Source organism: Lynx rufus, unplaced genomic scaffold, assembly GCF_022079265.1.
Source record: "Lynx rufus isolate CCGP_SWC_20201006 ecotype Redwood Valley unplaced genomic scaffold, mLynRuf1.p SCAF_3, whole genome shotgun sequence".
NCBI classification, from domain to species: domain Eukaryota; kingdom Metazoa; phylum Chordata; class Mammalia; order Carnivora; family Felidae; genus Lynx; species Lynx rufus.
In genome coordinates, this window is record NW_025814845.1 from 167,260,875 (window position 1) to 167,285,321 (window position 24,447).

Sequence of the window (24,447 nt, forward strand, 5' to 3'; positions counted from 1 at the left end):
CAAAATAGGCTGTGTTCATTTAATGAAAAATGTTTGCCTTCAAAAGAGAGCTGTAATTGTAACCATTTGGCCTATAAAGGGAAATTATGACAACATTTTTCTAACGTGGAACCTGAGATTTCTATAGATGGTTACTGTGCAGTGGCCCTTTGAAGTTTCAGAGCTCAGTTTCTTTTGTACTTTTATTATATGGGATCTTCAGGTAACTTTGTTCCTTGGGGTAATTCTTAAAAGAATGAGGTGTATAAAATGCTTTAAGATTTTCCATCTGCTCTTAAATACCGAGGCCTGAATTTACAAATGGAGAGTAAGTTCCTAAATTCTGTTTAGTAGGTATGCAGCTGTATGAAGCATGCCAGTTGCTATGTCATGTTCCTCTGTGCCAGATTCTCTTGCTTTTTCCTTTTTAGCTGCTGTGTTAAAATATGAAAACAATGTCATGAATATCAGGCAGTTTAACTGTTCTCCACACCCCTACTGGCTTCCAAACTTTATGGATGTTTTCACATGGTCTTTGCCTTTTGTTGGGGAAAAAGGTAAGGAACTAAAGCATCTGGGCTATCAGTTGTCTTAATTAGTAATGGAGTACACTTTTATATTTGCATGAGTCTCCTCATGGTTCAGAAATGTTTTTCTTAAAGTTATAAGAAGTATTTTCGAATTTTCTTTGTTCTCTACAAAGGTTTTTAAATGGTACTTGGTTTTTAAGTTAAAGTTCTAGTCGATTATGTTCTTCTTATTGTAAATATCAACTTAAAATAGCTATCCTACTGTGATCAAGATGTTAAAATAACATAAGTCACTACACCATTCCTTCAGGGATTTCTTCAGTGGTGAAGATATTTAAAAAGAAAATACTGTCCTTAGAATTTTGTTTGTGCACCTATACAAATAAGCTATGCAAATATAAAATAAGTCTGTTGGACATAGACATAGTGGCTTAACTTCTTTATAAAGTGGGAAGAAATCTTTTCATGTACATATCAGTGAGGAAAAGGTTCTGGACAGCAGTCTCATGAAATCAAGTAATTAATGCAATAGAATCATCAAGACCGAACTTTCATCGAAGCAAGTAATTTCCCCAAATTCTATATAAACCCAAAGGTCTAGATTTAATGCTACTCTTTATGAACACTCTTAGTAGCATAATGACAAATCATTTTTGTCTATGTTTATTTAACATGTATGTTTAGTCAGCCACATCATTATAGAGAAAGTACCTTAATAATTGTATAAATTTTGGGTTATTTTGTCTTATTGTATAGTCACAGAGATGCTGGTTAACGTTCTCAACATATGCTCTGATGATGAATTGATTTCCGAAGATGAAATTGAAGGTAAACTTGCCTTTTTCTCATTTGAACTAGAAATGAAGAAGTTTTGGTTTTGGTTTTAGTTCGTTTTGAATAATTTTTTTGACTTATTAAAAAAGAATTATGTTCGTTCCAGAAAAATTAAATTTGAAAAATACAGGAAACCGTAAGTAAGAACAAAAAAGTTACCTATAATCCTGCCATCTCATAGATATCCACTGTTCACATCTTGATGTGATATTGTGTTACCTGTCTTTTATCTTTGCATATATTTTCCCATTTTTTCTTTTTAACGAAAATGAGGTCATATAATAGTATCACAAACATTTATAGTTACTTATTTTGAGAGAGAGAGAGAGAGAGAGAGAGAGAGAGAGACAGTGCAAGCAGGGAGGGACAGAGAGAGGGGAGAGAGAGAATCCTAAGCAGGCTTTGCACTGGACATTCAGAGAGCCCAATGTGGGGCTTGAACTCACAAACCATGAGATCATGACCCGAGCTAAAATCAAGAGTCAAGATGCATAACCAACTGAGCCACCCAGGTGCCCCTATAGTTTTTTTGTAGACTAATTTTTAACAGTTATATAGTTGTCCTTGTTGATAATTTTTTGTTTTAATCAGTCCCCTGCTGTTGGATGTTGGATTTTTCCAACATTTTTGTTTTAAAACCCCACAGTTTGGAAAATTCTTAAAGATAAATCTTTATACATTCTGTCAACAACCACTATTCATCACATGCCTAATATATGGCAAGTACTGTTTGGGTCCTTGCATACAATAAGCTTATATTCTAGTGGAAGAAAGAGAAACAGGGGCGCCTGGGTGGCGCAGTCGGTTAAGCGTCTGACTTCAGCCAGGTTACGATCTCTCGGTCCGTGAGTTCGAGCCCCGCGTCGGGCTCTGGGCTGATGGCTCAGAGCCTGGAGCCTGTTTCCGATTCTGTGTCTCCCTCTCTCTCTGCCCCTCCCCCATTCATGCTCTCTCTCTGTCCCAAAAATAAATAAACGTTGAAACAAAAAAATTAAAAAAAAAAAAAAAAAAGAAAGAGAAACAATAGATAAGTGCAAGTCAGATGTTGATATATGGTATGAAAGAAAGGAAGCAATATTAAGATGTTGAGAATAACATTTTCTTGATTATTTTCATAGGATAAATTTCTAGAAATTATAATTTAAATCAGATACAGATAACCTCTAGAAAGATTGTACTAGGTTATATTTTTTGTGTGTGATGCATAGTTCATAGTGCTTTCTCCAATTATCGTTTTTATAATCTGGTGCTTTTTATATTTTAAATTGTATTTTTATGATGACTAATGAACATTTTTTGTTGTATTTATTGACCATATATGTTTTTCTTTTGTGAATTTGTCAATGCATACCTTTTGCCCATTTTCCTACTGGGTTATGTGCACGTTTTTTTGTTTTTTGCTTTTCTTACTGGCCTGTGGGCGTGAGGGATCTTTATGTAGTAATATTTTGTTATATATATAGCCACATATTTTTTTCCTAGGGTGTTGTGGGAGGTTTGATTTTAAATATATATTTTTTAATGTTTATTTATTTTGAGAGAGACAAAGACAGAATGTGAGCAGGGTAGGGGCAGAGAGAGGGAGACACAGAATCTAAAGCAGGCTCCAGGCTCTGAGCTGTCAGCACAGAGCCCATCGTGGGGCTCGAACTCACAAACCGCGAGATCATGACCTGAGCCGAAGTTGGACGCTCAACCTGGACGCTTAACTGACTGAGCCACACAGGCGCCCTGAGGGTTGATTTTAAAGTTAGGTCCCAACTTATCTGCACAATGCAGAATGCAGAAGATTTTGGAAAGATGGTGGTACCTGAGTTCAAAACTCTGGCTGTCTCATTTTCCAAGCTGTGTGCTAAAGTGATTCACTCAACTGTTAGGATAAATGATCTACGTCAGGGAAAGCCTAGCCTACTTTGGGCAGATAGAGTCTTAAACACATTTATGTTTTAGATTCCACAGTGAAGGTGAGGAGCAGATGGAGCATAGCTTGTGGGTACCTTTATGTAAGATAAGAGATCACTAGAAGGAACCAATTCTTTGTGAGGAAAGAGTACAGACAAGGAAAATTAAAACGAAATAAAGAATTTAAGTTGGAGGAAGAGGAAGAAATAGATCTAGTAGAATTTATATTCAAATTTAAGTGGACATGGAAGTTATTGTGAACTCTATTATATGTATTAAGAAAGGATTCTTGATGATCATAAAGGTATGCTTATAAAATTATGCCAAAAATTGCATATATATATATATATATACACACACACACACACATATATATATAAAAGGATTGCAAATATATATATTAAAGAATTGTTATAATAGCATCAGATTCAAAGCAATCTAAATGTCCCTCACTGGAGAGGTGGGTAATTCAATTATGATATATCCATATGATTGATTCTCTATATAGAATATTATTTTCTTCATGCAAACCTCCTTTGTCCCATTCTCTTCTAGTCAGCTCTTATTCAGCTTATTGTAACATCCTCATGGAAGACATTTCTGACCTCCCTGACTAGATCCAATACCCCTGTCATGCTGTCTCATATCAACCTGTACCTCTCCTTAGCATTTGATAGAGTTGTAATTTTGCATTTATTTATATTATTGTAAGATTAATATATTTTACTCCCACTCAACTGTCAATTCCCTGAATGCTGGGACACAATTGGTTTTTGGTTTTAGGGCTTACCAGTATAGCCCTAAAGCCAAGTGTGGTGCAGTGAGCATGGTAAAGTAAATATTTGTTGAGTTAGATTCAGTGATATGAAGGGCAACTATTAAAAAAAGAATGGAGTAAGGCTATCAGTGCTAATATGGAAAATTTATTAGATATTCTGTTAAGTGCAAAAGTGAATCAACAGAATCCTGTCATTCTCATTTTTTACAGGGTGTAAAGATATCAGCTGATACATGCTTTCTAATTTTTTTTCTGAAAGGAAACAAAGAATAACCATCTAGGTTATAATGGTGAATTGAACACACCTCTAATTCTATTCCTTCCTGAAACCACACTAAAACCACAGTGCAATTTTGGTTTTATTTAAGTGATATAAATTAAGGATTTCCACTTTAGTAATATCAGACTAGATAGTGTAAATCAACCCTGACTTAAGATCACTGCAAAAGCTACACACAGGATTGTAAAATTTGCTTTAAAGGCATTCAGAAAGCTAACAAAGTAAAACAATTACCAAGTTGAGATCTGGAAAAAGGCATAAATCCAGAGAGGTAAAACCAACATTTGGGACTATTTGTCTCCTGGAGATATTAATGAATTTCAAAAGAGAGGGTAAGAGGTTGAGCAGCCCTCTTGATAGAAGCTAAAAAGTTAGGGCTCATGGCTTGCTAAGGATGATGTGAGTGCTGGTAAGTTTCTCCTCATTGGTTTGGGATCCCAGAAGGTCGCATCCATGTAAGTAAAGGTAAGGGTGAACTGGAAATAGAACAGCCCTCAAAGGGACTACAGCTTACCCTCAAATCATTTCAATCCATGAAATTTAAATAAAGTAGCACCAGGCGCCTGGCAAAAGCAAACCTCTCTAGGCTAAGATAACATCATGTAGGGCCTTAAATTCCTACAAATAGCCTTTCAAATATAATACGTGGCTCACAACCAAAATAACTAGGCATATGAGGAGATAGAACAACATGAATGAGAACCAGCAGAAACAGCAAAAAATAAAAACAGATGCCAGATTCTCCAGACATTGGCTTTATCAGACTGAACTTTAAAATAGCTATGCTAGGGGCTCCTGGGTGGCTCTATCGGTTGAGTGTCCGACTTAGGCTCAGGTCATGATCTCATGGTTCTTGGGTTCAAGTCCCACATTGGGCTGTCTGCTGTCAGTGAGAAGCCTGCTTTGGATCCTGTGTCCCCAAACCCCCTGCACCTCTCCTGCTTGCTCGCTCTCTCTCTTTCAAAAGTAAATAAAATAAAAAACATTTAAAATAAAATAACTGTGCTAAAAACAAAACCAAAACAATGATTACTGTGTTCAAGATCATAAAAAACTAGGTTGAAGGGGCACCTGGTCAAGCATCAGACTTCAGCTCAGGTCACAATCTCACAGTTTGTGATTTTGACCCCTGCATCAGGCTCTGCACTGACAGTGCAGAGCTTAGTTGGGATTCTCTCTCTCTCTCTCTCTCTCTCTCTCTCTCTCTCTCTCTCTCTCTGTCTTTCTGTCTTTCTCTCTCTCCCCCCCCACTGCCTCCCTGTCTCTCTCTCTCTCTCTCTCTCTCTCTCTCTCTCTCTGCCCCTCCTCAACCTGTGCTTTCTTTCTCTCTCAAAATAAGTAAATAAACTTAAAAAAAAAACTAGGCTGAAAATTTTGGCAAAGAATTGTGAATTATAAAAGGAGATGTAGCAGAGTTGATAAAGTACCAAAAGAAAATGCTAGGAAGGAAAAGTAAAATAAAATTTAAAACTCTGGACAGATGAATTAACAGATTCAATAAAGCTTAAACTGAGAATAAATGAACTAGGTAAGAGGTCAGAAAAAAACAATCTAGAATGAATGAATCATGAAAAGAAAAAAAATACCAAAAAGAAAGCCTAAGAGACAGAGGATACAGTGAACAGGCATATCATCTGTGTGTTTAGAGTCCCAAAGAAGAGATAGAGTCAGGGACAGAATCACTATTTGAAGAGAGAATGGATAAAAATTTTCTAAATTTGTCAAGACATTAAGCTGCAGGTCGAAGAAGTTCTGTAAACCAAAGCAGAATGAATTTAAAAAATAATAATAACATCTTAAATACATCATAGTAAAAGTACTTTGGATGACAAAAAAACTTGGGGTTGTTAAATTCAAGCCCCAAGTTCGGTGTAGAGATTACCAAGTAAATAAATAAATAAACTTCTAAAACAAAACAAAACAAAACACGTCATACTTTGGTAAGAAATGGGTATTACAATTTAGAGTAACTTTCAAGAAAAGAGAGTTTTTTTAAGTATGTAACTTTCAAGGGGCACCTGGATGGCTCAGCTGGTTAAGCATCTGACTTCGGCTCAGGTCATGATCTTGCAGTTTGTGAGTTCAAGTCCCACGTCAGTCTCTGTGCTGACAGCTCAGAGCCTGGAGCCTGCTTCAGATGGTCTGTCTCCCTCTCTCTCTGCTCCTCCCCCACTTTCTCTCTTTTTCTCAAAAATAAACATTAGAAAAAAAAAGTATATAACTTTCAAGTTTTAGAAAAAGTGGAACGATAGGAAAATAATCCAGAAGAATGCAAGAAAGGAGGAAAGGTACATATAACAGTAAGATAAATAGAATAAATTATCATGGTAAATGTTTCAGAAATTTTATTAAATGTAAATGGATAAAAGACAAATTATCAAGTAGGATTTTTTTTAATTTTGTTTGTTTTTTAACTTTATTTATTTATTTTGAGAGAGAGGGCATGTGCTCGAGCAGGGGAGGGACAGAGAGAGAGGGAGAGAGAGAATCCCAGGAGAATCCCACTGAGGGGCTTGATCCCATGACCATGAAATCATGACCTGAGCTGAAATCACGAGTTGGACACTTAACTGACTGAGCCACACAGGCACCCCAGACTTTATGTTTTATAAGAGACAAGTTCACAGCATAAGGATACAGAAAGTTTATAAGTAAAAGGAGAAGAATAAATAATATCATGCAAGTACTAACCAAAGAAAAGTTGTTACAGATAGAGTAATATTACATGAAGTAGAATCTAAAAAATAAGATGTAACAATTTTAAATGTATATGCAATTAAATAATACGGCTTCATAATATATAAAATGAAAAATAACAGAAGTATAATGAGAAATAAAAATATTCACAATGGGTAGTCGGAGAATTTAACACATACCTCTCAGTAATTGATGGAATAAGCAGACAGACAAAATTAGGAAGATCGTAGAAAATTAGAACAATGTAATTAGTGAACTTGACCTACATATAAAGAACACTGCGTCCAACAGGTGCTGAATACACCTTCTTTTCAAACACATATAACATTTACAAAAATTTACAGAGCTAAAAGCAAGTTTCAGACGTCAAAGGATTAAAATCATAATGACTATGTTCTTTGACCACATGCAGTTAATATATAAATCAGTAACAAAAAGATAATCTAGAACACCCTCATAATATTGGGAGATTTAAGAATATACATGATAGGGGCTCCTGGCTGGCTCAGTTGATAGAACATGCAACTCTTGATCTCAGCATCATGAGTTCAAGCCTCATGTTGGGCTTAGAGCTTACTTTAAAAAAAAAAAAAATGTATACGGGGCGCCTGGGTGGCTCAGTCAGTTAAGCGTCCAACTTTGGCTCAGGTCTTGATCTCATGGCTTGTGAGTTTGAGCCCCATGTTGGGCTCTGTGGTGACAGTGCAGAGCCTGGAACCTGCTTTGGATTCTGTGTCTCCCTCTCTCTCTCCCCCTCCCCTGCTTGTGCTCTGTCTCTCTCTGTCTCTCAAAAATAAATAAACATTGGGAAAAAAATTTTTTAAGTATACACACACACACACACAAACACACTTGATAACCAATGAATCAAATAGCAGATGACGTTGAAAATTTGAAAGTATTTTGAGCTGAATGACTATGAAAAGTAGTACATATTAAAACTTGAGGACAGGCAGCACACCAGGCAGGCCTGGGTCTGGGGCTGGAGCCTAAACCTTGTGGCCATGTCAGCAGATGCTAACTGGTTGACAGCAGAAGAGAGGAAGTAAGTTATACTTGACCTTAAAGTAACAGGATGGTCAGAATTAAGTGAAAGAGATGCCATCTACAAAGAATTATTTAAAATTTTTATTTTTAAGTTTGTTTGTTTGTTTGTTTGTTTGTTTAAAGAGAGCATGTGTGAGGGGGAGGAGCAGAGAGAGGAAGACAGAGAATCCCAAGTAGGCTCCACACCTCTAACAGAGAGAGTCCCACACGGGGCTCAAATTCAAGAACCGTGGAATCATGACCTGAGCCAAAATCAAGAGTTGGACGCTTAACTGACTGAGCCACCCAGGTGCCCCTCCTTCAAAAATTTTAATCAGGCATTTGGCTTCATGTCCTGAGTTGCCCTTGAAGCAGAAAAGATGAATCATCACCCAGAATGGTTCAGTGTGTGCAGCAAGGTCCGAGTGACTCTCCTCTGTCATGACTGTGGAGAACTGACCAAAAGATGTGAAAGTGGTCAAGCTTAATGACTAATCAGCTGCTTCGGTGTGAGTTCTTCCAAAATGCATATAAAATCTTGCATATGTCTTAGTTGCAATGTTTTTTTTAAGGCATCTTCCACGAACAAATTAAGTTGTAAATTTAGTTCATCTTATACTACATTTGTAGTATAAAATCAGTGCTTAAACTCAAACCGATTTAAACTTGGGGGGGAACAAAAATTGGGTGTATCTAAAGCCATGCTTAGAGGAAAATTTATAGCTTTAAATACATATTTGGAAAAGGAGAAAGGCAGAAAGTCAGCATCTATCTCAAAAAGTTGACAAAGGGTAGATAGCACTTTACACCTAAAGAAAATAGATGTCACGAAATAAAAAGAATATTGTTACAAAATAAGAAAAAAGATACAGAAAAGCAGTAATAACCAAATTGTGCTCTTAAAAGAGACTTAATAAAATTGATAAATCCCTGGTAAGACTTACCAAGTAAACAAAATGGAGACATCAGACCCTATAGACATTAAGAAAATAATGAGAATAGGGGTGCCTGGATGGCTCAGTGGGTTAGGCATCTGACTTCGGCTCAGGTCATGATCTCCCAGTTCATAGGTTCGAGCTTGTCAGGGTCTGCACTGACAGCTCAGAGCCTAGAGCCTGTTTTAGATTCTGTGTCTCCCTCTCTCTCTGTGCCATCCCCCCATCAAAAATAAATAAACATTTAAAAAAAATAATGAGAATAAATTTATACCAGTGAATTTTAAAACTTAGGTGAAATGGACAGATTCCTGAAAAACGTAACTTACCCAAACTGACACCATATAGAAAATCTTAATAATTACAGTCCTACCAAGAAACAGGATCTATAATTTTAAAAAAATTTTATGAAGAAAATTCCAGGTGAAGATAACTTCACCAACAGATTTACCAAACATTTAAGAAAGAAACAACACCAATCTTAAACAAATTCTTCCTGAAAATAAAAAGAAGAAATGCTCCCCTATAATTTAGTGAGGTTAGTATAACTATGATCCTAAAATGTGAAAGGACATTAATCCTAAACAAAACATCATCAAATTGAAACTAGCAATATACATAAAAGAATTCTGCCTCCCAATCAAGTTGGAAGATTTAACATTAAAAATTTAATCAGTATTACTAATGTAAAATCTTAATACTAGTGGAAATTGCGAGAAGGGTGTATGTGAACTCCATAGAGTCTTCACTACTTTGCTGAATGTCTAAAACTATTCTAAAATAAAAATTTTATTTAAAAAACAGTATAATTCACTGCATTAAAAACCATAGATGTAGAGATAGCTTTAGGTAAGATTCATCCTTCTTTTGCAATAGATCCATTAATCTAGGCTTGGAGAGGAATTCTTTAACATATTTATAAAAGCCTATTGCAAACATCATATGGCAAGATGTTGAAAGTTCTCCTTAGTGATTGGGAACAGGTAAGGATGTCAGTTATTAATACCTCCATATAATACCGCATTAGAAGTTATACCCAGTAGGGGCGCCTGGGTGGCTCAGTCGGTTGAGCATCCAACTTCAGCTCAGGTCATGATCTCGCGGTCCGCGAGTTCGAGCCCCGCGTCAGGCTCTGTGCGGACAGCTCAGAGCCTGGAGCGTGTTTCGGATTCTGTGTCTCCCTCTCTCTCTGACCCTCCCCCATTCATGCCCTGTCTCTCTCTGTCTCAAAAATAAATAAACGTTAAAAAAAAAAAAGTTATACCCAGTATAATAAGGCAAGAAAAAGCAACATAGGGTATAAAGATTAGAAAGAGAGAAACAAAGCTATCATTATTTATAGGTGATTTCACTGTGTGTAGAGAAAATTCAAAGGAATTTATAGATTGTTAAAATCAACAAGGGCATGTAGCTGCTGGATACAAAGTTAATAAGCAAAAATCATTTGTGTTTCTATTACCAGCAACAAGCAAAATGAAATTTTAAAGGTGCCATTTACAGTATTCTCCCTAACAATAAATCTGACAAGTGGTGTGTGATACCTCTAAGCAACAAACTATAAAACATTATTAGAGAAATTAAAGGAGATCTAAATAAATGGAAAGAAATAAAATGTACATTGAGTTTTGGAAAACTCAATATTGTAAAGATATGTTATTCCCAAATTGATCTGTGGATTCAGTACAAAGTCAACTATTAACAGACCATTTGACTGTAAAATTTATATGGAAATACTGAGGATAGATTCTAAAATTTGTATGAAAATGCTGAGGATAGGTTCTAAAATTAGTGTGGAAATAGTTTAAGTCTTGAAGAAGATCAAGGTTTACTGCAAAGCTAGAGCATTTAGGATTATTAGTGCAAGGACAGATGAGCACTGAAACAGAGTAGAGAATCCAGAAACATCACAGCATTTGTGGACACTTGATTTACACCAGAGGTGGTCCTGCAGAGTAGTGGGGAAATGATGGTATTTTTTTTTTTAATTAAAAAAAAAATTTTTTTTTCAACGTTTATTTATTTTTGGGACAGAGAGAGACAGAGCATGAACGGGGGAGGGGCAGAGAGAGAGGGAGACACAGAATCGGAAACAGGCTCCAGGCTCTGAGCCATCAGCCCAGAGTCTGACGCGGGGCTCGAACTCACGGAGCGCAAGATCGTGACCTGGCTGAAGTCGGACGCTTAACCGACTGCACCACCCAGGCGCCCCATGATGGTATTTTTAATAAGTGTTTTGGGGATATCTGAGAAAAAAATTAAACCTGACCCATATCATATTTCAAACACAAAATAAATTCCAGACGGATTAATACATTCATATATGAGGGGCACCTGGGTGGCTCAGTCGGTTGAGCATCCGACTTCAGTGCAGGTCATGATCTCGCAGTCTGTGAGTTCGAGCCCCGCATCGGGCTCTGTGCTGACAGCTCAGAGCCTGGAGCCTGTTTCAGATTCTGTGTCTCCCTCTCTCTCTACCTCTCCCCCACTCATGCTCTGTCTCTCTGTCAAAAATAAATGAACATAAAAAAATTTTTTTTAATAATTCATATATGAAAGGCAAAAAAATAAAGCCTCTAGTATTTATAATATAAAATATCTTCATGACCTTGCGGGAAGAGGACAATTTCTTAAATACAGGTCACAGAAAACACTTACCATATGGAAACTATTGATAAGTTGGACTACATTAAAAGTAAGAATTTATATTTATCAAAAGACCCTTTTAAGAGTGTGAAAAGTCAAGGTACAGAGTGGGAGAGGGTATTTGCAACACAATCAACAAAGAGCTCACTTGAAGAATATATGAAGAACTCCAGGTCAGTTAGACGAGACTTGAATAAGTACTTCACAAAAGAGAATATCAAAATGGTCTGTGAAGATATAAAAAGATATCCATCCACATTAGTGATTGTGAAAATGCAAATTAAAACCACACTGGCTGATTCTATACATCCACCAGATTGGCTAAAATTAAAGATGAATTAAAGATGACACCAAGTGCTGGCCTGGACGTGTAGCAGCGGGAATGCTCATACACTGAAATATAACTTCATACGTCCACTTTAGTAGATAATATCTAACTTATCCAAAGTTGAACATATACATACCCTGTAACTGATCGTTCTAATTCTAGGAATGTACTTAACAGAAATAGCAGTAAAGAGAAACGCATAGGAATATTCATAGCAGTTGAATTCACAATAGCCAAAAATTGGAATTAGACCAAATAACCACTGATGGTAAAAAGGAAAATTGTGGCATATTCATATGGTGGAATTGTATACAATAATGACCGTGAACTACAATGGGCAAAACATGGATCAGTCTTACAAACATAATGTTGAGCAAAAGAAGCCAGACACAGAAATACATATTTGATTGTTCTAAATACAGAAAGTTAAAACACAATGAAAACCATAGTGTTTGTGGATACCCACACGCTTACATGGTAAAACTATAAAGAACAGCAAGAAAAGTGATTTTTTTTTTTAATTTTTTTTTTCAACGTTTATTTATTTTTGGGACAGAGAGAGACACAGCATGAACGGGGGAGGGGCAGAGAGAGAGGGAGACACAGAATCGGAAACAGGCTCCAGGCTCCGAGCCATCAGCCCAGAGCCTGACGCGGGGCTCGAACTCCCGGACCGCGAGATCGTGACCTGGCTGAAGTCGGACGCTTAACCGACTGCGCCACCCAGGCGCCCCAAGAAAAGTGATTTCAATAAAGGTCAAGAGAGTGATTTTCTTTGGGAAGAGAGAGACATTTTACATTTGTTTTGTGCACTTTTCTGTATGTTTATCATACCTCACAATAAAAAAGTGATAAACCTAGAAAAATGTGGAGATTTTTATAGGAACTTCTAGAAGCTGGGAAACATGAATAATTTGTGTTCCTCACTTAGCTAATTCAAGAAAGCTAAAGTAATGTGGAATGCTGAATTATAGCACAGAATCCTCAAAAAGCAAAGGAATTGGTAGTACCAGTTTCTAGAATTGGGGACTGGGTTAGGGGGAGTAAGGGGATGGGCACTGAGCTAAAAAAAAAAAAAAAAAAAAAAGACTAGGTGGAAGCTGTTTCAAAGGCAGTTAAAATCCTAATTGCCACTGGGCAGTTGCCTCTCCTCCAGGTCTGGAGGCAAATCTCTAAAAAAAAGTGTAACCAAAGAATTTCTGGGCTAGGAATACAGCTGAGGGCATCATTACCTGGCCCCAAACCAGTGAATTAAGCAGCCATGTGCATCCTCAATACTGATAAAGAGAATTCCCTAACAAAAGTTCACCCTGATCACAACCTGTAAAGCTCCAAGTCTGCAGTCTACCTGGCAACTCTGAGAGCCTTTTAGGTCCTCATTCCTAATCAGGAGCCGACACCAAGGATTACCATCCACCTCAGGAAAGTCTTGGAGTCAGTCAAACAACAATACAAACAGCAAAAAACAATGTGAATGAACTTGAGATTCTCAAGAAAATATAAAACTTAAAAAAGGAAAACCTATAATATCTCCAAAAAGGTATAGGAAGATAGTGAATCCATTAAACAAAAACATATTGCTCTTATTACGAGATTTGTAGGCTGTTCATTCTGTCCTTTGTTTTTTGTTCCTTGTTTTCAGCATCGTTTTGTTTCTTAAGTAATATCTTTTTCTTTGTCTAATTTTATTTTCATGATTTGTGGAGATGGGATATGTTCGATAAAAACAGATGTGAAATAATGTAAAACTATAAACTTTAAGAAATGGAAAACTGCTGACAAGAAATTTGTAATTTAATGTTCTATCATGATACCAAGGATGTCTCTTCTGAGCTGATAAAGATAGTAGCCTGCTTCTCTCATTGCATTTCACCTTGATTTTTTTTCTTTCTTCCATGTAAACTTAAATTTCTCTTCTCATATTTCTATCTTCATCTCCTTGTTTCTTGGTGTCTCTTCTCCCTGAAGATCACTACATTTCAAGCTATCGGAAAGGTATCCGACTAAAATGTGCTAAGAGCTTACTACTCGCTGTCTGTCACACACAGTCTATTAATTTTATTGGATCTTTTTAGTTGTAGTTGAGTAATTTCAGACAGGCTCTCCATCCTCCCTTTCTGTTTTAATGTGAGTGTTTTCTCTGGACCTGCCATATAATTCTGCAGGATATTGAGAGCTGGAGGGGTGAGGAAGGAGAGACCATGTTTCTCTTTCTGACTTTTGAATGTGGTCACCTGGTGCATGCCTGGACCTTGGCTTCTCATACGTGAGCTGTTTCCTGAATCATAGATGGGAAAAGGCCATAAAATGTTGTGGTAACTTTTTTTGATGTTGCTTTATAAAGACCTTACCCATCATCATGATTTGTACCACACAGTTGTCTATGGTAGGCCATAACTCACCAGTCTGTGAGTAAGTGAGGATTATAGAATGAAAGTAGCCCTCACTAAGTTCAGGAGAGCTAGCTGTATATATACAGAAGACAACTGCTTGAATCATCACATGCCATTTGGCAGGCCAAACCCTGCATCCTAAGGTGGCCCACAGCATTTGCAAAAGAGATCTTTGCTGTAGCAACTGTCTTTGTTTATGTGTATATTTCATTCTTTGCTGTGTTCTACATTTCAGAACCACAAATAAGTTCCTACCTTTCATAGATCCATCCAGTCTGTCTTTGTTGTGACCCCTCCATTTTTACTTCCATCTTTTTTTCCCCCCTTCTTCTGGGTTGTTTTCTCTCTTGCTCCTTAGAACTTCCTGGGATTTTTGTTTGTTTAAACAAACTTAGGCCTTGATTTCTTTTTTTAAAACAATAATTTCTTGAAGTTAGAAAGATACTTCATCCTGCATATTTTAAAACTAACCTTGTTAACACATTCTTTTAACTCATTTATTCTTTGTATTCTTTAAGGAGGCACTACAGTTCGAAAGGAGATCATCAAGAATAAAATCAGAGCCATTGGGAAGATGGCACGGGTCTTTTCAATTCTGCGGTGAGGATAAATCTGTCATTACAGTATGGGATAAAAGTATTTTGAGAGACAATTAGAAGTTGATTTTAGAACAGTTTTTTTTAGAATTAAAGTGTAGTACGATTGGATAGGTCTTCAAAGCGGAGTGCAGATTGAATCTGACCTATCTATTAAAGTGACTAGAAATGTTTTGGCAAACATTCATTTGGTACAAGCTTAGGTATAGTGAATGGAGTGATTTAGTGTGAATTCTTGGATCCAGATTGCCTGTTCACATCCTGGCTCTACCTCTTCTTAGCTGAATGGTTTGGAGCCTCAGTTTCCTTGTCTGTAATAGAGTGACAATAACAAGACCTGCCTTATACGGTTATTAGGAGGATTAAATGGTATGATATATGGGAAACATTAGAACAGCGCCTGCCTATTAAGTACCTTTAATTGAGAAGCAAGAACTGGCTGGTGGTTTAAAATTGGAATATTTTCATAAAACATCTGTTTCTTTGGGTCAGGGAAGGGGTAGGAAGAAGGAGAACCTGTCCTCTATCTCTGTGCATCCTTTCTTAACTTCCTTCTAGTATCTTTGAACTGCCGAGTGGTGGACACCCTGGCGTTAATGCAGGACTTTCACCTTCCTTTGCAGGGAAGAGAGTGAGAGTGTGCTGACTCTCAAAGGCCTGACGCCTACAGGGACACTCCCTCTAGGTGTCCTCTCAGGAGGAAAGCAGACTATTGAGACAGGTGAGTCTGAGAAATACTGCTTTCATGGAAGATGTGCTCCCATTTCCCAGCAGTCAACATAAAATCTAAAATTAGGGCTTCTTTGAAGAAATGATACTGGAGCAATTGGACATCCATTTGGGGGAAAAGTGAATCTTGACTCTTCTCTTTACATATGAAAATTAATTCAAAATGAATTATAACTTAAATATAAAAGATAAAAACAATAAAACTCCCGGAAGAAAGGACAGAGAGTATTGGGGTAGATAAAAAGTCCTTACATAGGACACAAAAAGTGCTAACCTTAAAAGAAAAAAAATCAACTAAATTCCATAAAACTAAGAATTTCTAAAAAAAAAAAAAACTTAAGAATTTCTATTTACAAAAATATATGATTAAGAAAGGGAAAAGGCAAGCCATTAACTGAGAAAAGATTTTTTGCAATATGTATGTCTGACAAAGGGCTTGAATTCAGAATATATAAAGAACTACAAACTCAATAAGAAAAACACAACTAATGTTTTGTTTTGTAATTTTTTTTAATTAAAAAAAAATTTTTTTTAACGTTTATTTATTTTTGAGACACAGAGAGACAGAGCATGAACAGGGGAGGGTCAGAGAGAGGGAGACACAGAATCTGAGACAGGCTCCAGGCTCTGAGCTGTCAGCACAGAGCCCGATGCGGGGCTCGAACTCACGGACCGCGAGATCATGACCTGAGCCGAAGTCGGCCGCTTAACCGACTGACCCACCCAGGCGCCCCTGTAATTTTTTTTAATGTTTATTTTTGAGAGAGAACAAAAGAGGCAGAGTGCAAGCGGGTGAGGGGCAGAGAGAGAGGGAAACACAGAATTCAAAGCAGGCTCCAGGCTTGAGCACAGAGCTTGACATGGGGCTTGAACTCACAAACCGTGAGATCATGACCTGAGCCGAAGTCAGACGCTTAACTGACTGAGCCACCCAGGCGCCCCACACAACTAATGTTTTTAATGTCAAAAGATATTAACAGGCACTTCACAAAAGAGGGTATCAAAATGGCCAATGAGCATATGAAAAGATGCTTAATAAAGTTATCTGGGAAATAGATATTAAAATCGCAGTGAGATGCCACTACATATTCACCAGAATGGCTAAAATTAAAAGTCTAATAACACCAAGTGTTGGTGAATTTATGGACAAGAGAACTAGATACATTGTTGGTGTACTTGGAAATTGGTTCAGCCACTTTGGAAAACTGTTGGGCAGTAAAGCAAAAACATGTCTTACCCTGCAACCCAGCAATAAGACCTGGTATATATTGAAGAGAATCAGCGCGTATGTCCTCCAAAGGATAGGCATAAGAATGTTCACTGTGGCTTTATTCATAATAACCCCAAACGGGAAACAACCCAAATGTTCAGCAATAGTAGAATAGATAAATGTGTTCTATTTATACAATGGAATACTACACAGCAATGAAAAATCACATTACGAATCCATGCAAAAACAGGGTTGAAACTCACAGACATTATGGTAAACTCAAAAAGCTAGGCACAAAATGGCACAGACTGTCTGGTTTACAGAATGTTCAAGAATAGGCAAACTAGCCAAATGGTAATAGAAGTCGGAATAGAATGGCACTTCCTCTGGTGGGAGACTAATTGACCCCGAAGGAGCAGAAGGGACTTCTGGAGTAGTGGGGGTGTTCTGTATCACTCTCTGGGTAGTAGTTACACAAGTGTATTCATACATAAAAACGTATAGAACTGTGCACTTCAGATTCGTGCACATGATATGCCTCACCTAATGTATATTTTATACCTTAATTTTGGGTGTTAGAATGTCTCAGAGAGGGAGTTTGCCTCTACCTACAAGCCATGTTCTACTCCATTGCCATGTCACCTATCCAAATAGAGTGTCTGTTCTAAAAAGTGTGTGGGTGCTGGCTTGTAAGGAGAGGGCTTTATGGAACCCTGGAATGAAAAGATCGATATTTGTCAGAATAGACATAGATCTGGTCAAGCAAGACAATTAATTCTAGGCACAAAAACTGGAGTCGAAGCATTAGCAACTTAGAGTTTCACTGCTTTTTGCCCCCTTATTTTATTGAATTGTTTCTATTTAAGTTTTTTTTTTTTTTCTTGTCATCCCATTACTTACAGGAATCCTTTCCATTTTGTGGAAAGTCCATTGATGTTGATTACTAGGAACAAGCCCCTTTTTCCCCTTTCTTTTTATAGGATTGATTTTCTCCTTCTCTTTCAAATTAAATACTGGAATGTTAGAGTTCAGCTATTTAGAAGGAGGAAATAAACATTTTCTCCTTGGAAGTATATAACTAATTTTCTTAATTTGTTTAGTTTCATAAAAAGGATCAGTGAACTATTTTAGATTGAATTTTTTCTCTCAAATAAATGTGCAGTTTCTTGTGAGGCAATACTTCCCACTGTTACTTTGGTAATTAGTCATGTGAGCTACTCTGAGAGCAGTTTTGGTAGGTTGGAATTAGTTGGAAACACCATGGGTGAAGAAGAAGGGAGTGTCTTCTACAGCCTTTCTTGAAAAGTTTTGGAAACTTGCTGATCCACAAAGTTGTTGTTTTAATCTGGACCTTGAAAGAGCAAATCAGAGATGAATAATGAAGAAAATTTTATAGATGTGTTGTTTGGAGATTTGTTTGTTTATAATCTTTGATCTGCCTTCTGTTCTCAGTCCCAAGTATATTGTTTTCTTCATTCCTAATTGGAATATTAGTGTTTTAATCACATAAGGTTTTTCATTGATAGACATCTTCAGGAATGTGTAAGAACAGAACTGAAGGTGGAGCCAGCTTTTTAGACTTCCTTATCTCTCTCACTGATTGACAGGAACTGAGCTTATTTTGTCATTTTCCCATCAGAGTCTCAGTTCTGTAGGTTCATTGGCAAACTGGAACATTAGCTAAAAAAGACCTTTTATTGTTCTTGTAACTTTTTAAAAAATTATTTACGTGATTTAATTTTATTTTTTAATATAATTTATTGTCAAGTTGGCTAACATGCAGTGTGTACAGTGTGCTCCTGGTTTTAAGGGTAGATTCCCATGATTCATCGCTTGCATCCAACACTCAGTGCTCATCCCAACAAGTGCCCTTCTCAGTGCCCATCACCCATTCTCCGCTCTCCTCTACCCTATTGTTCCTGTAACTTTACTTGGAGACCTTTCAACCAACAATATCCCATATGGCCTTATAGCATGCATTCACTTACATCTTACCTTGTTCCACGAGGGAATTGAGTAAGTTACAGTACACACATAATACAGGGAAGTAAAGTAAAGAAGCTGGGAATTTGGAGCACAAAGGAAAACAAAACAAAACAAGCCAATAGCCACAACTTTTACTACAAGCTTCCTAATACCAAAATAAAGAGGAGTGCCAAGAACTGAACAGATTCACAAAGACCATAAAATAAAAAAACAGATTAGGTATAAATTGGACTGCATCAGAATTAACATTTGTGCTGCAAACTGAGCCATCATCATCAAGAAAGTAAAAAGACAAGCCATAGAATGAGTGACAATATTAACAATCATGCATTTGATAAGGGACTGGTATCTAAAGAATTTAAAGAACTCTTATAATTGAATAATAAAAAGACAACTCAGGCAACAACAGATGTTGGCGAGGATTCAGAGAAAGAGGATCTCTTTGGCATTGTTGGTGGGAATGCAAGCTGGTGCAGCCATTCTGGAAAACAGTATGGAAGTTCCTCAAAAAACTAAAAATAGAACTACCCTATGACCCAACAATTCACTACTAGGTATTTATCCAAGGGATACAGGCGTGCTGTTTCAAAGGGACACATGCACCCCCATGTTTATAGCAGCACTATCAACAATAGCCAAAGTATAGAAAAAGCCCAAATGTCCATCGATGGATGAATGGATAAAGAAGATGTGGCGTATATATACAATGGAGTATTACTCGGCAATCAAAAAGAAGGAAATCTTGCCATTTGCAACTACGTGGATGGAACTGGAGGGTATTATGCTAAGCGAAATTAGTCAGAGAAAGACAAATACCATATGACTTCATTCATATGAGGACTTTAAGAGACGAAACAGATGAACATAAGGGAAGGGAAACAAAAATAATATAAAAACAGGGAGGGGGACAAAACAGAAGAGACTCATAAATATGGAGAACAAACAGAGGGTTACTGGGGGGTTGTGGGCGGGGGGTGGGCTAAATGGGTAAGGGGCATTAAGGAATCTACTCCTGAAATCGTTGCACTATATGCTAACTAATTTGGATGTAAATTTAAAACAATAAAATTTAAAAAAAAGAGAGGATTAACCCTAAAAAAAAAAAAAAAGACAACTTAATTAAAAAATGGGTAAAAAAGTTGAGTAGACATTTTTCCAAAGACATACAAATGGCCAATAAGCATGTGAAAAGTTGTTCAACATCATTAGACATTAAGGAAATACAAATCAAAACCACAATTAGATGCCACTACACCCAGTAGAATAATAACAAGTGTTGGTGAGGATGTGGACAAATTGGGACCCTCATATGCTGCTGGTGGAAATGTGAAATGATGTGGTACTTTGGAAACCAATCTGGGAGTTCTTTGGATGATTAAACATACAGTTGACCTTATGAGCAGCCGTTTCACTTGTAGTTAAATACCTCAGAGAAATGAAAACATAGTCACACAAAGACTTGTACACAAATGTTCATAGCAGCATTTTTTTCTTTTTTTTAATTTTAAAATGTTTTATTTATTTTTGGGAGAGAGTACAAGCGGGGGAAAGGCAGAGAGAGGGGGACACAGAATCCAAAGCAGGCTCCGCACTGACAGCAGTGAGCCCTATGTGGGGCTTGAACTCATGAACCATGAGATCGTGACCTGAGCCAAAGTCAGATGCTCAACTGACTGAGCCACCCAGGTGCCCCAAAGCAGCATTTTTCATTAGAGCCAATAAGCGGAAACAGCCCAGATGCCCATCACCTGATGAGGTGGATAGTCACAGAATAGAATACTATTCAGTCATAAAAAGGAATGAAATACTGATGCAGGTTTCAACATAAATAAACCTTAAAAATATTAGACTGAATGAAAGAAGCCAGTCACTAAAGTCACATATTGTGTGATTCCGTTTATATGAAATGTCCAGAACAGGCAAATCTGTAGAGGCAGAAAGTAGATTATTGGTTGACTCTAGGATCAGGGGAAGGGAGGTGGGAGGTAAATAGGTTTCTTTTCGGGGTGATGAAAATGTTCTGACCACAGACTGTCCTGTTGGTTGTACAACTCTATATCAAATTGTACACTTTAAGCAAGTGAATTTTATGGTGTATGAATTATATTTCAGTAGAGAAAGATATTTCAACAAAGAAATAAAATTTCAATAAATATAATAAAATAAGAAAAATATATATAAATATGAATAAATAAAATAAACCAGTTTCTCAGTTTTATGGGACTATTTCTTATAATGTCCTTTAATGCAGGCTGGTATCTAAATACCCAATGCAAAAAGCAGTTCTAGGAGGACCCAAAAGAGTGCAATACTAGTACATATTTTACCACATAGCTTTTAAACTCCAATTAGAACAACAATCTGTATACAGTTTCAGGCTGCACTTTGTTCGTCAGCTTTGTAATAGCACCAGTGATATACTGTTTGAAGGCACTATCGTTTTCTTGTGAAAGTTTATTCTATTTGAGGAGATTAGGGAGGGTGTGACATTGCTTTACCACAGGCCTACAAATGGCTGACATATTTAAGCACTTGATAAATTGATTCCAAGTTTCCATTTTTCACATTGTGATAGGAAGTTAACTGTCAGTTCTTCCAGTTTCTCCTCTCTTATTGACACATAAAACTTCAGGACAGCAAACTGTTACTGTTCATTATTCTTTCCTGACTTCTTTTTAAAAATTGGTACTGGAGGAACTGAGAGGGTTCTTCTAGTAGGATCTTTCTTGCTACAACCTGTGACCTTTTCATATATTCGAGTTTTTACTGTTTTAAAAAGATGATACTAGGAAACTTACCTGTTGGCACTAATCTTTAAATTGCTTCCTTTTCCATCACCGAAGGAGAAGGCCTTAATAATTGGCCTGTCCTCCTGCACAGTAAATGGAAGCTGTATGGGTTGGAAATGTCAGCTTCTGCTGTATCTCTAATCCCAGATGGCAGGTGAATTTGTATCCAGGATTGAGTAGTTTTATGCCTTTGCCAGCTTAGTACTCCACCCCTGGGACAAGAAATAATCGCTCACTTATAACCCACGTTCCTTTCCCTTCCAAATGCTAGTCTGTTATTCAAAGGCCATTCATTTTTTTATTAAGTAATTAAAAAGGACAGTTGGACCCCACATAAATTACTTAAGAGCAGGGAGTAGTTTTAAATAACTGTTTTGAATAGGTCCCAGCAACAGCTCATTTAATACCATCTGAGCTGTTAGAAACTAAAGAACAGTTGTAATGTTAAATTATTTGATTCAAGCTATTTTGATACGTGAATGTCAAGACGTAAATTAGCAGTTGGCTATTTAAAATAAGGAAAGCAACATAACTCTTTGTTGTTTGTAGTCAGCTTGACTGACCCATTGTCTTAGCTATGGATGCCATTAGTTTAAAAGGTTCCCATGCCCCCTGAAATGTTAAAAATAATAGACCCTCTCCCCGCCTCACATTTCCCCGCAATTTAGTTTCTCGCAGCAATCCTCGCTTCTCTAGTTGACTTTTGTTATGAATGGGAATAGGCTGAGGTGGGAGCCTGGGATGTCTGTGCTGGCAGCAATGCTGTTGGTTTACTCACTCTTTTTCTGTCTTCATTTTTGCATGCCACTGCTCCTGCCTCTTACAGCCACAGTAGAAGCGGTAGAGGCCCGGGAAGGTATGGCCATATTCCTGTGTTAGATGTGATCATGTGTCTGTCTACTAGTTTTAAAGAGCTGTGTCAACATTTGAAATCTTCAATTATTGCATCGCCAGAACTGTAACAGTGAGAAAAGAATTAAGTATTTCTAGGCATGCTCATAAAGTGTTTCCTCTGTGTCCTGTATTGGTGTTAATTTAAATGACTTTCTCCACAGCTGAAGTCCTCTCTGGGCTCTATCAGTTTTTGTTTTTTATTTTTGTAAAATGTTTATTTTTGAGAGAGGTGGGAAGGGGCAGAGAAAGAGGAGAGAGAGAATTCCAAGTAAGCTCTGCACGGACAGCACAGAGCCTGATACAGGGCTCGATCTCATGAACCTTGAGATCACGACCTGAGCTGAAATCAAGAGTCAGACACTTAACCAACTGAGCCACCCAGGTGCCCTTGGGCTCCATCAATTTTAATGCGATGGCTGAAGCTTAAGCAAGTGGTCATGAGGGATCAAGTGGTTTAATCCAGTAGCCCCTCCTTGTAGAAGTGATTTCTATTTGATTACTAGAGACTCAAACAGGTCAGCTTCTTTTTCTAATGATTCTAAAGGACATCAAGAACAGAGTCAAAAGTAGACAGGGATTTAGTTTAATTCATTTTTGAGGTTGCACTAAGGCAGTCAGGCTAAATTATCTTTGTTTCTAAGAAAACAAGTTTCAAGTAACAAATCATCTATGAATCTGATGGTGAAAATCATTGAAATTGATAAACATGTGTTATAAATTTAATTGTTCTGTTAAGTAAGGTGATTGAAAATGGGAAGGCCTTCCCTTGGTGATACAAAAATTCAATTAGAAAGATCTCCAGAAGCTCTTTTTCAGATGGCTTTTAACTTACATTCAGCTCCTGGTTGTGCAAGACAAAAAGCTGTCCTTCTAAACAAAAAGATGAGCTCTTATTGGTACTTTTTTTGTGGCCAATATGGTGTTTGTGCTAAAGTTAACTACTCTGTTTAACTTGTTCTGTTATTCTAGCATTGCCTTTTTTTCTGACACTCAGCATGTTTTAGGCCCATAAGAAACTCTCAAATGTGTTACGGTTGGGAACGAACCTCTTAGCCATTTGTCAGGCATGCTTCTGCCATGATTAATTACATAGAGCTTCTGTGAAAAGTACTTCCACAGTGTCAGCTGCCCTCTGAACCTTAAGGAAGCAGTAGCTTCAGACAAGTCTGATTCAGATCAAATATTGCCTATTTACCTTCACCAGACGTCTGCTCCAACCCTGTATGGTACTCTCTAGGAGGTTGCTGTGTGCTAGCATGCTTTAAGCTTGTTGCTTTGCTGTCTAACTGAGCTCCTCCCTTTCCTGTTTTCCTGTAGCCATCAGAGGGTTTTCGCTTCAGCACAGGATCCGGAGTTTTGAAGAAGCCCGAGGACTGGACCGAATTAACGAACGGATGCCACCCCGAAAAGACAGCCAGTACCCTGACGGGCCAGTGAGACTGCCGGCACAGCCCAGCGCTGCGCACAGGAGCGACAGGGGGAGACGAGCCAACAATGACACAGAGCCCTGCTGTGGCACAGGTGGATCGAAAACTTAAGAACAAATTTTATTTATTTATTATTGGAAAACAAAACAAAAACAACTTCAACAACTTAAACCTGGAGGTGCATTCATATACACTTAGCATTTATGCTGTAAGAAAGGTGACCATTTTATAAATTGTTTTTAATTTATGTTTAATATATATAAAAAGTGCATCTGTTTTGTTTTTCCCTTTTCTTCCTAATTTTTAGGAACTGATCTGATTGTCTGATACATATGTGAAGTCTTGTGCTACACAGGGGACCTTCCCCTAATAAAAGGGCCTTGGAAACCTCCACACTGGGCTTCTGACTTGAACTAGCCAGCCTTTTCTCCTGTTCTTTTGGAAGGTGATAGCTTTCATTTCAGACTAATAATAGTTTTTCAAACATAAGA

The 24,447-nt window shown here is 37.4% G+C and overlaps 1 protein-coding gene across 3 annotated transcripts in view; it reads left to right on the forward strand.

The window, feature by feature from the left end:
- PPP3CC (protein phosphatase 3 catalytic subunit gamma) overlaps positions 1–24,447 on the forward strand; it is a 108,025-nt gene that overhangs the window by 74,937 nt on the left and 8,641 nt on the right. For 2 of the 3 annotated variants that reach the window (XM_047092180.1, XM_047092182.1), the window contains exons 9-14: positions 411–536; positions 1,266–1,337; positions 14,844–14,925; positions 15,545–15,642; positions 22,462–22,491; positions 23,847–24,050. In XM_047092180.1, the coding sequence (XP_046948136.1) occupies positions 411–536; positions 1,266–1,337; positions 14,844–14,925; positions 15,545–15,642; positions 22,462–22,491; positions 23,847–24,050 (612 nt within the window). Of the gene's footprint in view, positions 1–410; positions 537–1,265; positions 1,338–14,843; positions 14,926–15,544; positions 15,643–22,461; positions 22,492–23,846; positions 24,350–24,447 lie in introns of those variants that run through there. The other variant, XM_047092181.1, reaches the window with a different exon arrangement.